Here is an 18,187-nt window from a genome sequence, read left to right on the forward strand (position 1 = left end):
GTTATTGAGCTGCATGAGTTGCTTATAAATTTTGGAGATTAATCCTTTGTCAGTTGCTTCATTTGCAACTATTTTCTCCCATTCTGAGGGTTGTCTTTTGGTCTTGTTTATGGTATCCGTTGCTGTGCAAAAGCTTTTAAGTTTCATTAGGTCCCATTTGTTTATTTTTGTTTTTATTTCCCTTACTCTAGGAGGTGGATCAAAAAGGATCTTGCTGTGATTTATGTCATAGAGTGTTCTGCCTATGTTTTCCTCTAAGAGTTTGATAGTGTCTAGCCTTACATTTAGGTCTTTAACCCATTTTGAGTTTATTTTTGTGTGTGGTGTTAGGGAGTGTTCTAATTTCATACTTTTACAGGTAGCTGTCCAGTTTTCCTAGCACCACTTATTGAAGAGGCTGTCTTTTCTCCACTGTATATCCTTCCCTTCTTTATCAAAATAAGGTGACCATATGTGTGTGGGTTTATCTCTGGGCTTTCTATCGTGTTCCATTGATTTATGTTTCTGTTTTTGTGCCAGTACCATACTGTCTTGATTACTGTAGCCTTGTAGTATAGTCTGAAGTCAGGGAACCTGATTCCTCCAGCTCCATTTTTCGTTCTCAAGATTGCTTTGGCTATTTGGGGTCTTTGGTGTTTCCATACAAATTGTTAAATTTTTTGTTCTATTTCTGTAAAAAATGCCATTGGTAGTTTGATAGGGATTGCACTGAATCTGTAGTTTGCTTTCGCTAGTATAGTCATTTTCACAACGTTGATTCTTCCAATCCAAGAACATGGTATATCTCTCCATCTGTTTGTATCATCTTTAATTTCTTTAATCAGTGTCTTACAGTTTTCTGCATACAGGTCTTTTGTCTTCTTAGGTAGGTTTATTCCTTGGTATTTTATTCTTTTTGTTGCAGTGGTAAATGGGAGTGTTTCCTTAATTTCCCTTTTGGATTTTTCATCATTAGTGTATAGGAATGCCAGAGATTTCTGTGCATTAATTTTGTATCCTGTTACTTTACCAGATTCATTGATTAGCTCTAGTAGTTTTCTGGTAGCATCTTTAGGATTCTGTGTGTATAGTATCATGTCTTCTGCAAACAGTGACAGCTTTACTTCATCTTTTCCAATTTGGATTCCTTTTATTTCTTTTTCTTCTCTGATTGCTGTGGCTAAAACTTCCAAAACTATGTTGAATAATAGTGTTGAGAGTGGGCAATCTTGTCTTGTTCCTTATCTTAGTGGAAATGGTTTCAGTTTTTCACCATTGAGAATGATATTGGCTGTGGGTTTGTCATACATGGCCTTTATTATGGTGAGGTAAGTTCCCTCTATGCCTACTTTCTGGAGAGTTTTTATTGTTAATGGGTGTTGAATTTTGTCAAAAGTTTTTTCTGTATCTATTGAGATTATCATATGGTTTTTATCCTTCAGTTTATTAATATGGTGCATCACATCCATTGATTTGCATATATTGAAGAATCCTTGTATTCCTGGGATAAATCCCATTTGATCATGCTGTATGATCCTTTTAATGTACTGTTGGATTCTGTTTGCTAGTATTTTGTTGAGGATTTTTGCATCTATGTTTATCAGTGATATTGGACTGTAGTTTTCTTTTTTTGTGACACCTTTGTCTGGTTTTGGTATCAGGGTGATGGTGGCCTCGTATAATGAGTTTTGGAATATTCCTCCCTCTGCAGTATTTTGGAAGAGTTTGAGAAGGATAGGTGTTAGCTCTTCTCTAGATGTTTGATGGAATTTGCCTGTGAAGCCATCTGGTCCTGGGCTTTGGTTTGTTGGAAGGTTTTTAATCACATTTTCAGTTTCATTGCTTTATGATTGGTCTATTTATATTTTCTCTTTCTTCCTGGTTCAGTGTCAGAAGGTTGTACTTTTCTAAGAATTTGTCCATTTCTTCCAGGTTTTCCATTTTATTGGCATATAGTTGCTTGTAGTAATCTCTCATGATCATTTGTATTTCTGCAGTGTCCGTTGTTACCTCTCCTTTTTCATTTCTAATTCTGTTGATTTGAGTCTTTTTCATTTTTATCTTGATGAGTCTGGCTAATGGTTTATCTATTTTGTTTATCTTCTCAAAGAACTAGTGTTTAGTTTTATTGATCTTTGCTATTGTTTTCTTCATTTCTTTTTCATTTATTTCTGATCTGATCTATATGATTTCTTCTGCTAACTCTGGGGGTTTTTTTGTTCTTCTTTCTCTAATTGCTTTGGTGTAAGGTTAGGTTGTGTATTTGAGGTGTTTCTTGTTTCTTGAGGTAGGATTGTATTGCTATAAACTACCCTCTTAGAACTGCTTTTGCTGCATCCCATAGGTTTTGGGTTGTTGTGTTTTCATTGTCATTTGTTTCTAGGTATTTTTTGTTTTCCTCTTTTATTTCTTCAGTGATCTCTTGGTTATTTAGTAGTGTATTGTTTAGCCAGCCTCCACGTGTTCGTATTTTTTACACCTTTTTTCCTGTAATTGATATCTAGTCTCATAGCGTTGTGGTCAGAAGAGATACTTGATACAATTTGAATTTTCTTAAATTTACCAAGGCTTGATTTGTGACCTAAGATATGATCTATCATGGAGAGTGTTCCATGAGCACTTGAGAAGAAAGTGTATTCTATTGTTTTTGGATGGAATGTCCTATAAATATCAGTTAAGTCCATCTTGTTTAATGTGTCATTTAAAGCTTGTGTTTCCTTATTTATTTTCATTTTGGATGATCTGTCCATTGGTGAAAGTGAGGTGTTAAAGTCCCCTACTATGATTGAGTTACTGTCAATTTCTAGTTTTATGATGGCTATTAGCATTTGCCTTATGTATTGAGGTGCTTCTATGTTGGGTGCATAAATATTTACAATTGTTATATCTTCTTCTTAGATTGATCGCATGATCATTATGTAGTGTCCTTTTGTCTCTTTTGTCCTCTTTGTCTCTCGTAATAGTCTTTATTTTAAAGTCTATTTTGTCTGATGTGAGAATTGCTACTCCAGCTTTCTTTTGATTTCCATTTGCATAGAATATCTTTTTCCATCCCCTCACTTTCAATCTGTATGTGTCCCTAGGTCTGAAGTGGGTCTCTTGTAGACAGCAGATATACGGGTCTTGTTTTTGTATCCATTCAGCCAGTCTATGTCTTTTGGTTGGAGCATTTATTCCATTTACATTTAAGGTAATTATCGATATGTATGTTCCTGTTACCATTTTCTTAATTGTTTTGGGTTTGTTCTTGTAGGTCTTTTCCTTCTCTTGTGTTTACTGCCTAGAGAAGTTCCTTTAGCATTTGCTGTATAGCTGGTTTGGTGGTGCTGAATTCTCTTAGCTTTTGCTTGTTTGTAAAGGTTTTAATTTCTCCGTCGAATCTGAATGAGATCCTTTCTGGGTAGAGTAATCTTGGTTGTAGGTTTTTCCTTTTCATCACTTTAAATATGCCCTGCCACTCCCTTCTGGCTTGCAGAGTTTCTGCTGAAAGATCAGCTCTTAACCTTATGGGGATTCCCTTGTATGTTATTTGTTGCTTTTTCCTTGCTGCTTTTTTTTTTTTTTTTTTTTTTTTTGCGGTACGTGGGCCTCTCACTGTTGTGGCCTCTCCCATTGCGGAGCACAGGCTCCAGACGTGCAGGCTCAGCGGCCATGGTTCATGGGCCTAGCCGCTCTGTGGCATGTGAGATCTTCCCGGACCGGGGCACAAACCTGTGTCCCATGCATTGGCAGGCAGACTCTCAACCACTGTGCCACCAGGGAAGCCCCTCCTTGCTGTTTTTAATATTTTTTCTTTGTATTTAATTTTTGATAGTTTGATTAATATGTGTCTTGGTGTGTTTCTCCTTGGATTTATCCTGTAAGATACTCTCTGCACTTCCTGGATCTGATTGACTATTTCCTTTCCCATATTAGGGAAGTTTTCAACTATAATTTCCTCAAATATTTTCTCAGTCTCTTTCTTTTCCTCTTCTTCTTCTGGAACCCCTATAATTTGAATGTCGGTGCATTTGATATTTGCCCAGAGGTCTCTGAGACTTCCCTCAATTCTTTTCATTCTTTCTTCTTTATTCTGCTCTGTGGTAGTTATTTCCACTATTTTATCTTCCAGGTCACTTATTCGTTCTTCTGCCTCAGTTATTCTGCTACTGATTCCTTCTAGAGAATTTTAAATTGCATTTATTGTGTTGTTCATCATTGTTTGCTCTTTAGTTCTTCTAGGTCCTTGTTAAACGTTTCTTATATTTTCCCCATTCTATTTCCAAGATTTTGAATCATCTTTATTATCATTACTCTGAATTCTTTTTCAGGTAGACTGCCTATTTCCTTTTCATTTGTTTGGTCTGGTAGGTTTTTACTTTGCTCCTTCATCTGCTGCATATTTCTTTTTCTTCTCATTTTGCTTAACTTACTGTGTTTGGGGTCTCCTTTTTGCAGGCTGCAGGTTCGTAGTTCCCATTGTTTTTGGTGTCTTCCCCCAGTGGGTAAGTTAGTTCATTGGGTTGTGTAGGCTTCCTGGTAGAGGGTACTGGTGCCTGTGTTCTGGTGAATGAGGCTAGATCTTGTGTTTCTGGTGGCAGGACCACATCCGGTGGTGTGTTTTGGGGTGTCTGTGACCTTATTATGATTTTAGGCAGCCTCTCTGCTAATGGGTGGGGTTGTGGTCCTGTGTTTCTACCTGTTTGCCATGGGGTGTCCAGCACTGGAGCTTGCTGGCCATTGAGTGGAGCTGGGTCTTAGCATTGAGACGGAGCTCTCTGTGAGAGCTCTCACCAACTGATAGTACATGGGACCAGGAGGTCTCTGGTAGTCCAATGTACTGAACTCAGCTCTCCCACCTCAGACGTGCAGGCCTGTCACCTGGCCAGAGCATCAAAGCCCTGTCAACCACAAGGCTCAGAAGAAAAGGGAGACAGAAAAGAAATAAAAAATAAAATAAAATAAAGTTATTAAAGTAAAAAAAATAAGATAAATATTATTAAAATAAAAAAATTTAAAAAGTAATTTAAAAAAAAAGAAGAGCGCAACTATACCAATAAACAAATCCACCAATGATAACAAATGCTAAAAACTATACTATGATCAACATAAAAATCAGAAACTAGTCAGTCACATACAGCAACCCCAAGTCTACAGTTGCTCCCCAAATCCACTGCCTCAGTTTTGGGATGGCTCATTGTCTATTCAGGTATTCTACAGGTACAGGGTACATCAAGTTGATTGTGGAGATTTAATCTGCTGCTCCTGAGGCTGCATGGAGAAATTTCCCTTTCTCTTCTGTGTTTGCACAGCTCCTGGGGTTCAGCTTTGGATTTGGCCCAGCCTCTGCATGTAGGTCGTCCTCTATCATGGGTTCTTTGCCCAGACAGGAGGGTGTTAAAGGAGCAGCTGATTAGGGGGCTCTGGCTCACCTAGGCCAGGGGGTGGAGGGGTATGGAATTGTGGGATGAGCCTGTGGCGGCAGAGGCCAGAGTGACATTGCAACAGCCTGAGGCATGCCGTGTGTTCTCCCTGGGAAGTTGTCCCTGGATCACGGGACCCTGGCAGTGGCGAGCTGCACAGGCTCGCTCCCCAGGAGGGGAGGTGTGGATAGTGACCTGTGCTTGCACAAAGGATTCGTGGTGGCTGCAGTAGCATCCTTAGCATTTCATGCCCATTTCTGGGGTCCGCGCTGATAGCCGCGGCTTGCACCCGTCTCTGAAGCTCATTTACGCTGTGCTGCTCTCCTCACACACTCTGAAACAACGGTCTATTGCCTCTTAGGCAGTTCCAGACGTTTTCCTGGACTCCCTCCCTGCTAACTGTGGTGCACTAGCCCCCTTCAGGCTGTGTTTACACAACCAATCCTAGTCCTCTCTCTGGGATCTGACCTCCAAAGCCTACATTGTATTTTAAATAGTCTAGAGATGATTTAAAGTATATAGGAGGATGTGTGTAGGTTATATGAAAGTACTATGCCATTTTATATAAAAGACTTGAGCATCCTTGACTTGCGGTATCTGAGGGGGTCCTGGAACCAAGCCCCTGCAGTTACCAAGGGATGAGTGTAGTCATCTAAAATGCTTATCTCTTGTTGATATCCAGAAGTTGATAGTGGCTGGGAGCTTGCACATGGTGGAACTAAAAGGACTGAAGTCTGTTGGAAGCAAGGTAGTTTGTCTAGGGTCTCTCTTATATAGTTATTTTCTCAGTTTTAAAAGGGAGTGTTCACATTTTATTTTCAGTTCAGTCCTATTCCTCCTAGATCATACTTCAGCTCTCATCACATTTTTATGGTGTGATTTACATTTTGCTCTTTTGAGAGGCTAGCTATTCGTTGATGACCAGGAGTATCATAGTCTCATTTATGCATGGGACATAACCAATTTTGGGTATTCTTCTAGCATAATTTCAGTGACAATGCTCATTAAAGGTTTATTACTTTGTGGTAGTTTTATAAATTCTTTCAGATCTTTTTAACTGACTTTATCTTTTTGTATTAGGAGGAACGAGTCCCTACTTGGAATTAAAAAAATGAAATATAAGGACAATACTTTGTGTAAAAAGGTCGTCAAACCTATGAAGAAGTTCAGAGCTGCAGTAGTGGAGATTGGAAGAGTAAGTTTCATATAAATTTTGAATTTTAAGTTAATGAACTTAAGAGATTCATGTATCTAGAGATGGTTGGCTGTACTATAATTTAGTATAATGTGAAACAGAAGAGAATACCAATAAGCATAATTTTATAATTATGCAATATATTTTAATTCTTATCACAATGATATTTTTATAACCATTTTTTTTTGTCTACAGGGGTACTTCTTTTACTTTTGATAATAATTTTAATTGAGGGGCATAAAGAAACCACTATTTTAAAGTCAAAAGATAAGCATTAGAGTACAAGTAAATTATAGTATTGTGTTAAGATTTTAAACTGGATTTGTAACATTTTTGTTATTTCCCATGTTAAGACTATAGAAATGAAGTCCAGACAGAGATCTAAAAAAAAGGAAACTCTAAGAGAATTTTTGAATAAAAATCCTTTTATTTCTGAAATGGCGGAGCAAGAAAGGTATTGATTGATTAATTAATTAAATGTTTACTTGAGGGTTACTATGTGTTGTGCATTATTTTAGGCACCAGGGATACATTGGTAGACTAGACAGATAAGATCACTGCCATCAGGGAGCTTACATACTAATAAAAGGAACAGAAAATAAACAAAGACACAAATAAAATATTTATTTTTTATTTATTTTATTTTATTTATTATTTATTTATTTTTTATTCGGGTATAGTTGTTTTACAATGTGTTAGTTTCTACTGTACAGCAAAGTGAAGTAGAATTCCTTGTGCTATACAGCAGTTTCTCATGAGTTATCTGTTTTATACATATAGTGTATATATGTCAATCCCAGTCTCCCTATTCATCCCACCCCCCCTTCCCTCCTTGGCATCCGTACGTCTGTTCTCTACATCTGTGTCTCTATTTCTGCCTTGCATACCGGTTTATCTGTACCATTTTTCTAGATTCCACATATGTGCGTTAATATACAATATTTGTTTTTCTCTTTCTGACTTATTTCACTCTGTATGACAGTCTCTAGGTCCATCTAAGTCTCTACAAATGACCCAATTTCATTCCTTTTTATGGCCAAGTAATATTCCATTGTATATATGTACCATATATTCTTTATCCATTCATCTGTCAGTGGACATTTAGGTTGCTTCCATGATCTGGCTATTGTAAATAGTGATGCAGTGAACATCGGGGTGCATGTGTATTTTTGAATTATGGTTTTCTCAGGGTATATGCCCAGTAGTGGGATTACTGGATCATATGGTAATTCTATTTTTAGTTTTTTAAGGAACCTCCATATTGTTCTCCATAGTGGCTGTATCAATTTACATTCCCACCAACAGTGCAAGAGGGTTCCCTTTTCTCCACACCTTCTCCAGCATTTATTGGTTGTAGATTTTCTGATGATGCCCATTCTAATCATTGTGAGATGATACCTCACTGTAGTTTTGATTTGCATTTCTCTAATTAGTGATGTTCAGCATCTTTTCATGTACCTCTTGGCCATCTGTATGTCTCCTTTGGAGAAATGTCTATTTAGGTCTTCTGCCCATTTTTTTTTTTTTTTTTTTTTTTTTTTTGCGGTACGCGGGCCTCTCACTGTTGTGGCCTCTCCCTTTGCGGAGCACAGGTTCCGGATGCGCAGGCTCAGTGGCCATGACTTACGGGCCCAGCTGCTCCGCGGCATGTGGGATCTTCCCAGACAGGGGCACGAACCCGTGTCCCCCACATCGGCAGGCAGATTCTCAACCACTGCGCCACCAGGGAAGCCTGTCTGCCCATTTTTTGATTGGGTTGCTTGTTTTTTTTATATTGAGCTACATGAGCTGTTTGTATATTTTTTTCATTGTTTCGTTTGCAAATATTTTCTCCCATTCTGAGGGTTGTCTTTTTGTCTTGTTTATGGTTTCCTTTGTTGGAAACAAGACAATTTAAATTTTTGATAAATTTTATAAAATAAATGAGCAGGATGATATACTATAGAGTAACTGGCCTGGAATGGAGGTGGTGATAGCAGTAATTTAGATAAGAGTGGCCAGGAGATTAAACTGGTAAATTACTTTTAATTATTGGCAGATAATGTTCTTGTTTATAAAACTTAAACCATAAAACTTATCATGGTATGTTTAGCTTTTATTGTCACGAGTACACATTTATGATTCTCAAACATTCTTTATATATCTTACCTTCATTACGTAATGCTTTCCTTTACCTGGTTAGTGATTTTGATCTTAATTTTCAACATATAAATATTAACTAACCACTCTTATTTTCTTCTTGTTTGCATTTGCCTACTCTCTGTTTGATTATCCCTTCATTTTCTTTATTTAAATTATGACGTATTTTAGATGAGTATAGAAAATAATATAACAAATGAACATGTAACCCATATGCAGCACACCATAAAGCTTTTGGGATGCATTTCTGTCCCTCTCTATCCCAGAAGTAATACAATCCAAAATTTGGCATTTATCATGCTTATAAGTGACTTTATGCTTCAATTATATATGTATATGCCCCTAAATAACATACGGTGTTATTTTTTACAATTATTTTTGCCAGTTTGCTCTTATTCCTCACTATTATGTTTGTGAGATTTTTTTCATGTTGATTATACACAAGTCTAGTCTAACTTTCCATTATGTAAACAGTGCTGCAAAGGACATTCTTATATATATCTCCATATGCACATGTGAGTGTTTCTGGGGTAAATACACAGGAGTGTAGTTCCCAGCATATGAACATTTTAACATTTCTAGATATTGCTAAATTGTTTTAAAATTTTCATCAGTGGTGTGTCACGTTTCCCTTAGTCAGCATCTTCCCTGATACTTAATATTATTATCAAATTTTCAAATTTTTTTTTTTTTTTTTTTTTCTGCGGTATGCGGGCCTCCCACTGCCGTGGCCTCTCCCGTCGCGGAGCACAGGCTCCGGACGCGCAGGCCCAGCAGCCATGGCCCACGGGCCCAGCTACTCCGCGGCATGTGGGATCCTCCCGGACCAGGGCACGAACCCGTGTCTCCTGCATCGGCAGGCGGACCCTCAACCACTGCGCCACCAGGGAAGCCCCCAAATTTTCAAATTTTTGTGGACCTATGAGCTGTGAAATTTTCTCTCCTTGTTATTTTAATTTTTATTTCTTTGATTACTGATGAGGTTAGGCAGCTTTTCATGTTTTTTTTAAACCCTAGGGTTTTTGTGTTCTCAAGACTGCTTGTTTAGATCCTTTGCACATTTGCAACTTTTGTTTTCTCATTTATTTTTAGAAGTTTGGATACTAATGCTTTTCCCAGTTTGAGGCTCATCCATTTACATTTTAAAAGTCATCTTTTTTTATTCATTCGTTCATCTATTTATTTATTTATTTATTTTTGGCTGCATTGGGTCTTTGTTGCTGCACGCGGGCTTTCCCTGGTTGTGGCGAGTGGAGCTACTCTTCATTGTGGTGTGCAGCTTTTCACTGCGGTGGCTTCCTTTGTTGTAGAGCATGGGCTCTAGGCATGCGGGCTTCAGTAGTTGTGGCTTGCAGGCTCTGCGCTCAGTAGTTGTGGCACACGGGCTTATCTGCTCCATGGCATGACGGATCTTCCTAGACCAGGGTTTGAACCTATATCCCTTGCATTGGCAGGCAGATTCTTAACCACTGTGCCACCAGGGAAGTCCCTGAAAGTCATCTTTTTTAAAATCAAAAGCTATAGCTGTTAATTGGGTCAAATGTATCAACATTTCACTTTATTATTTTTGAAATTCTTCTCTAACTGAGGTAGTGAGGTGTTTCCTTCATCAATTTAAATGTTTGATTTTACAATTAGGAATTTCATCCAACTCTAATCAATTTTTATGAATGGTGAGAGGAAGAATTCCTCTCCCCCTCTTTTTTAGTTTCATTATAGTTTCATTATACCCAATTGACTAGCTCCCTTTATTGAGTAGTCTATTCTGTCATCACTGTCATTTTTTGTCATTTAGCAAGTTGTCTTATATGTAGTTTTGGAATCTTTTTCCTGTCCCATTAGTCTGTCTATCCCTGAGTCAATATCACACCATCATACTTTGTCTGGTTTTAAATTAAGTTTTATTGTCTTGATAGAACAAGTCTCTCCAGTATGTTCTCTTCCTTCATGCATGTCTTAGATATTTTTCCACAAAATAGTTTGGAATAGCTGCGAGTAGTAAAAAGAAATAACTACTTGTGATTTTGATGGAGATAGAATTGAATCTATGGATTGGTTTGAAAAGTTATTTTTTTTAAACAACATTGAATCTATTAGTAGACAGACCACATACTTAGATCCTATTTAATATCTATCAATAAATTTTTATGATATTCTCCATAAAGCTGTGATCTATCTTTTGTTAGCTACATAAAAGGAATGCTTTTTGGTATTTGTGTAAGTGATATTCAAAATTATGTTTTTGAATACTTCTGTTCTTTTATATAGGAATATGATTGATTTATAAACAACTCGATCTTCTCTACATCTTGGTAATTTATCCATAGTTACAGATTTTCTGTGTGGATGGTCATACTGTGAACAAATAATGAAAGTGTTCTTAATCCTTTCTAACACTCAAGCCTCTTACTTCTTTGTCTAGCCTACAGGTTGGGATGTGAAGTTTAATCTTGAATGGAGTTTGTGATTGTGGACATCCTTGTTGTAACATGCATTTTAAAAAACTTTTTATTTTCAGATAATTGTACATCCACATGCAGTTACAAAAAATAATACAGAAAAAACCTATACACCTTTCACCCAGTTTCTCCTAGTATTAATTAAATAACTAAAAATAGCACCGACAGGAAATTGACATGGATACAATCTGCTGACCTTATTCAGATTATAGCAATTCTACGTGCAATCATATGAGTGTGTGTATTTAGTCTTATGCAATTTTATCACATTTATAGACTTGTGTGACTATCACTGTAGTCAAGAAACAGAACAGCTCTATCATAAGGATCTACCTGCCAAGTCCCCCTGCTACCTTTTCATAACCACAGCCACCTCCCTTCCTCTCCCCCTCCCAACTCCTGACAGCCACTAATCTGTTTTCCATTTCTATAATTTTGTCATTTCAAAAATGTTATAAAAATGGAATCACACAGTATGTGATTGGCTTTTTCTTTTTCTTTCTTTCCACTCAGCACAGTTCCTTTGCGACCGATTCAAGTTGTGTGCGTCACTAGTTCACTTTATTATCATTCAGTAGTATTCTGTGGCACAGATATACCACAGTTTGTTTAACCACTCACACATTAAAGGCCATTTTGATTGTTTGGATTGTTTTGACTGTTAGGAATAATGCCGCTGTGAACATTCATGTACAGGTTTTGTGTGAATATAAATTTCCATTTCTCTGGAATAAATGGCCAAGAGCACAGTTGCTAGATTGTATGGTAAGTGTATGTTTAACTTTGTGAGAAATCCCATACTTTTTTCCAGAGTGGGTGTACTTTTCACATCCCCACAGCAGTGTTTGAGTGATCCAGTTTCTCCTCATGCTGGCTAGCATGTAGTGGTATTACTATTTTTTATTTTAGTCATTAAAATAGGTGTTAGTGATGTCTCGTGGCTTTAATTTGCATTTCTGTAAAGGCTCATGCTATTGAACCTCATTTCATGTGCTTACCTGCCACCTATATATCTTCTTAGTGAAGTGTCTGTTCATGTCTTTTGCACATTTTCTAATTGGACTGTTTGTTTTTAGTTTTTCTGTTGAATTTTGAGAGATCTTTATATATCCTAGATATAGGTCAAGGCCCTTGTTGGATATGTGGTTTGCAACTATTTTTTTTTTCAGTGTGTAGCTTGCCTTTTTATCCTCTTCACAGTCTTTCACAGAGCAAAAGTTTTAAATTTTGATGATGTTTGGCTTACCAATTTTTCCTTTAATGGGTTGTGCTTTTGGTGTCAAATCGAAGAACACCGCCTAGCCCTAGGTCATATATTTTTTCCCCAAGTTTTATAGTTTTATGTTTTATATTTACTTGTGATCCATTTTGAATTAACTTTTTGTATAAGGGATTGAGATTTATGTTTTTACTTATAGATATCCAACTGCTCCAGTACCATTTGTTGGAAAGACTGTCCTCCTTCTACTGATTTGCTTTTGCAGCTTTGAAAAAAATCAGTTGGGCATATTTCTGTGGGTATATTTATGTGGGATTTGGGAAGATAACTCTTTCAAATTTAGGAAATTGTCTTCTATTTCTTGTTTTCTGAAAGTTTTCTTCTGAATTGTGTTCAGTCTTGTTGAATATTTCTTCTTCACTAAGATTTTTTCTCCTTTAATCTGATTATGCAGTGAATTACATTAATACATAAATGTTAAACCGTGCACAGTGTCTTTTTCTCACACTTTTGACTCCAACAGTATGTGTCTTCCAAAATCAACCACTTCTCAGGAAGTTGGGACAAGATAGCAGAGTAGAAGGACCTTGGGCTCACCTCCTCTCACGAGCACACTGAACAACCATTGATAAAAAAGACTGGAAACTGTCAAAAAAGATATTCTACATCCAAGGATACAAAACGCTTTGCCTAGTTTCTCCTAATGGTAACATCTTACAGAGCTATAGCATAAAAATTCAGTTCAATTCTGATAATATCTACCAGGAGTCAGCATCAGATCCCACAAGTTTAAGGACCCTGTCCCACGAGACTGGCCCCGCTTTAGATGCTGGCCACAAATGGGATGGCCAGGCTACCCACATTACTGCCCAGCCTACTACAAACTAGGAGGTCCCCATAATTCCTCCTCACCCCATTCAGGTTCAGTAGTTTGCTAGAATGGCTCACAGAACTCAGGAAAACATTTTACTTATGTTTACTGGTTTATAGGGATACATGTGAACAGCCAGATGAAGGGGCTCATAGGACAATGTCTGGAAGGGTCCTGAGCACAGGAACCTCTGTCCCTGTGAAGTTGTGATGCTTCGCTCTCCCAGCAAAGGGATGTGTTCACCAACCTGGAAGCTGTCTGAACCTTATTGTTCATAGGTTTTTAAAAAACCCAATCTGCAGTCACTGTCCCCAGAGACTGGGGGTTGGGGCTGAGAGTTCCACTTAGTAATCATGTGTTTGATTTTTCTGGTGACCAGCCCCTATCCTGAGGCTCTCTAGGGGCCCAACGCTGAGTCACTTTACTAGCCCCTGAGTCTAGCACTTTACTAGACTCAGGTGTGTTTCAAAGGGGCTCATCATGAATAACAAGAAACTCCTATCACTCAGGAAACTCCAGGTTTTAGGAGCTCTATACCTGGAACAAAGGACAAAGACCAAATATATATTTTTATTGTAACATACTATGTCTGTACACATACATTCATTTTTTACCTACTGATTCAACTTCTTTAAGATTAATAGCCACTCTGAATCTGTGATTTTTTTTTGAGTTCCTTTTGATGAATTCTATTTTCTAGGAAATTATCCATTTTATCTAAATTTTCAAATATATTCATAAGACATTATTATATTCTCATGTTATCTGTTGAGTCTCTGCTCTATCTACAGTTACACCCTGTATTTCATTCCTAACTTCATTAATTTTTGTCTTCGCTCATATTTTTGAGTTTTATCTTGCCAGAGGTTTGTCTATTTCTTCCCCATTTTTTCAAAGAGCCAGATTTTGTCTTTGTAAGTCTTCTTTATTGTGTTTATTTTCCTTGCCCTTAATTTTTGCTTTTATTCTTATTACTTCCCAGCTTCTTTTTGTTTTTAACAGCTTCACTGAGATCTTAGGCAAGGAAAAAATTATTTTTCCTTCTACCCTCCTAAGTTTCCTGGCTGGGACTCTGTAATATTAGACTGACAAAAGACAGATTAACAAGAGAAAAACAAACAGGAGTTTATTAATGTTTGCATATGCATGGGAGAACTCAGTGATGAGTAACTCAAAGGGGTGGTTAGGACTTGGGCTCGTATGGCATCTTAACAAAAGAACAACAAATTTATAGTAAAGTGACCAAACAAGGAAAAGGGGTTTAGGCTTTCAAGGGCAGCAAACTCTGGTAGAAATATGAGAGAAACTAATGGAGTAAGACTTGTTTGGGCAGGTCCATCTGGACGCTGATTTTCCCTCTTCATGGCCATAAAATTTCCCAGGAGAGGAGATTTATGGCATTCTTCATTTTTCAGAAGTTTCTATTTTCTGTCAGATAAGGGAACCTCCAAGAAGGCATCTTTGTGCATCTGTTCATTCTCATTTACCTCCAGCTCAAAATGATCCTAACGCCAAAGTGAGAAGTATCTCCCTGTATGATCTCACCCTCTGTGGCAGGGAAGATGCAGCTAGTCCTGTCACTCTCCTTGGCCTTTTGAGGTGACTTGACCTCTTCACACAGGAATAAGATAGGTTTTTATTTTGGAAATTATATTTTTAATTTTAAAGGTAGAGTTATTTAAGACATTTCCATTTGTTTGGAAACCAAAAAACATTGCTAAGACAACCAAACAACAGCAAAAAGCTCAAAAAACTTTGGATTGAAAGGAGGTCATCAACAAAATACAAAATATTTAGCACTGAATGATATGTCAACACTACATATCAAAAAGTAGTTTCCTTCCTTCCTTTGTTCTTCAGAATATCTGTTTTTCTCATGCAACGTCTATCCCCCTTCCTTCCATTCACCCCTCTTTCCTTCCTTTTCTTCCGTGTGTGTGTGTGTGTGTGTGTGTGTGTGTGTTGTATTGATTCAGATGCAGACATGTTATCTATTAAAGTGAGCACGATACTTTAACTTACCAGTTGAGATCCTTTTTTCCCCTTCTCCAATATAAATCAGGTAGAATGGCACAGACCAATGAGGCAGCAACATTGTCAAGGGTTAAAAAAAAAGATAAAGTATTTTGAAGAAGTAGTCATGCCATATAAACAACTATGTAACTATAAAATTAGGTGGGCTACTTTGAGTTTTTGATAGGAATAATTTGAAACAACTTGAATATATGTTATACTTAAAATCTAAACTATTAGCTCAATTTTGAGATATTAGTTTTTTCCAGAGCACACTGCATATGGATGTATGAACTTATTTCATGTTTAGTTGTATAGTTGACTGTTTTATTTCCTCTGTAGTCGAAAAAATTTGGCTCCATTGTTTTTTTTCCTTAAGGAACAGAACAGAGAAATGATTTTCTTGTTTAATATTGAAGTTAGTTGATGAGTGTGAACATTATAATGTTATAATTTAGTTGTCTAATCTCAGTGGCTTTTTGGTGACGGAAAAGAAAAGCGCTGTTTGGCTTGAGTCTAGCACACAGACATCAGAGAGAATTGAAGGCAATTCATAGTGTCTTCATTCCTAGTGTTTATCCTTGTGCCTGCTTCACTGTCCTAGTTCACATTTTTAGTGCTAAGGAAATGACACATAAACCAGAAACATTTGCATAAGGGCAGTCAGGTGACATCTTGATGTATCTTGTACAAATTGGAATCATTCTTCTTTGTTGAATGTCTGGAAGTTTGTATAATTTCAAAACTTCCTTCTCCCTCTGCAGAAATAAGAGAGCTGATGTTCGAAAAGTAGCACATCGATTCCTGGTAGATAACTTGAATCCTTTAATATTAAATTATGTTAAAAAGAAGAGGTTTCATCAAATATTTCTTGAGGAGATGCCCTGGAAAGCTCAGATGAACCTGTATCTGGCAAGCGCACACTTCAACCTGCTTTTAACAAAGCTAGGGGAAAGTACAAAGATAAAATTTGGTTCGTCATTGGTAATGGTCAGGTAGAGTATATTATCAATGAATAATACTTCTTTAGTCTCAAGAACATGGGTTGTATTTCTATGATCAGGGCTCCAATGCTGATGATAACTTAAAGAGGTTTACAAAGTGCTTCAGTCTTTACTGACCTTTGGTATATTTTTAAACTTCTTATCTCGGAATCTTTCCCAAACGAGTGCTGAAGTGCTCATGAAGTACTAATTTGCATATATTTTGAATATATCAGTCAATATAGCTTTCAGTGAAAGGGGAAAGTGAATTTTCCAAGAGAAGTTTAATATTAATTGTACAGAAATTATATTAGTAGTCATTAGGCAAATCTCTGTTTCATTTAGAGGTATATTTTAAGCCTCTATTAATACAGGTTGTATTTTCTCATACAATGTAAACTTTCTGTCATTAATTCCAAAGACATTTTCCATCTCTTGTTGATTGTCTTTGGCTAAAGTGTTGTTTATAGGAGATAAAAAAAGAACATAAATACATAATATGGAATACCATATAACCAGAGTAACTCTATGTAATCAGAGTCTTCCTTTAAAAAAACAAGAACAACAGAAAAAAACTCATTGAGGGAATTCCCTGGCGGTCCAGTGGTTAGGACTCTGGGCTGTCACTGCCGTGGGCCTGGGTTTCAATCCCTGGTTGGGGAACTAAGATCCTGCAAGTGCACAGCGTGGCCAAAAAAAAACACCAACAACCTAGTTGAGCACCTATTAGATACCAGGTGCTGAGATAGGTACAATGGGCATTCAAAGATGAGCAGGATATACAAGTTGGAGTCTCGTAGTGTGGCTCACAAAGGTTCACGAATAATCGTAAATAGTGGTAAAAAGTGAAGTGCACATAAAGTCTTTGTTCCTTGGGAGGAGGCTTTCTCCTGATGAGACTAACAGGAAAGGTTTCACGGGGAGAGGCCACTTGGCCTGGGTCCGGATGGACAGGCAAGATTTAGAAATGTGCAGGTAGGGAAATAGGCATTTCAGATAGGTGGAAGAATGAGTCAAGAACCCAGGTAGGAAACACAGGATGGGAACCCCCAGGGGTCTGACCAGAATGTAGGGTATGTGAAAGGGAGTGGTGAGAAGTGATTAGAAAAGTAGGTCGGTACCAGATCATGGAGGGTCTTAAAAGTCTATTAAATCTTAACTTTAATTTATATACAGTGGAAGATTATTAAGTTGTTTTTTTTTTAAGCAGGGCTATGATAAGCAATCTCTCTGACAGCAACATATCAAATGGATTGGAGGAAGGAAAGAATGGTGACAGGGACATGAATTAAGAGGGTATTTATTTCAGTAATCCAGTGATACAATATGCAGCTTGAAACCCACAATGAACTTGATCCAGTTTCTATTTCTCCAGAATTTTGTTTAAAATAAAATTCTGTTCTATGTGGGCTAGACCAGGTTAGCATTTAAAAAGCAGTTAGATTGCTTGACTAACCGGGAAGGCTTTTGGCAAAGTGACCCATTCTTGAGGCTATGAAAGGGAAAACAGTTCAGATCAGATGGGCTTCCTCATTGTTGCCTGGACACTGAGAGCTCTTCTTCTCCGACCTGCCAGTCACACATGGCCATTCGTGCATGATTACTTGGCAGCACAAAAATTAGACAGTGACCGAATTTGTATCAGGGTAACTTGGTGCTAAATTCCATTTTATTACAACATTATTTATTTGGTATTTGACAGAATTAATTCAATTTTGCTTATATTGTTTTTTTAATGAGTTTTTTTTCCCCCTTTGCAGTTTCCGATCATTTGATCCCAATATGTTCTCACTGTATAATTCAGGAACAGTATTACCAACAGGAAAATTGACTCTAGAAAACTATAAAGTGATGCTTGATTTCCTTCTTACAGCTAAAAAAAGAAAGGTTCACTTACCATCAGGTAAAATAAATATGTTCTATGCTA

General features: G+C 37.2%; 1 protein-coding gene across 2 annotated transcripts in view; it reads left to right on the forward strand.

Annotated features, from left to right (window-relative positions):
* CFAP54 (cilia and flagella associated protein 54) overlaps nucleotides 1-18,187 on the forward strand; it is a 281,143-nt gene that overhangs the window by 110,047 nt on the left and 152,909 nt on the right. For both annotated transcript variants that reach the window (XM_059082492.2, XM_059082493.2), the window contains exons 31-34: nucleotides 6,462-6,576; nucleotides 6,930-7,030; nucleotides 16,042-16,272; nucleotides 18,021-18,163. In XM_059082492.2, coding sequence (XP_058938475.1) covers nucleotides 6,462-6,576; nucleotides 6,930-7,030; nucleotides 16,042-16,272; nucleotides 18,021-18,163 — 590 coding nt within the window. The remainder of the gene's footprint in view (nucleotides 1-6,461; nucleotides 6,577-6,929; nucleotides 7,031-16,041; nucleotides 16,273-18,020; nucleotides 18,164-18,187) is intronic.

Source organism: Kogia breviceps, chromosome 12 (assembly GCF_026419965.1).
Source record: "Kogia breviceps isolate mKogBre1 chromosome 12, mKogBre1 haplotype 1, whole genome shotgun sequence".
Lineage (NCBI taxonomy): Eukaryota > Metazoa > Chordata > Mammalia > Artiodactyla > Physeteridae > Kogia > Kogia breviceps.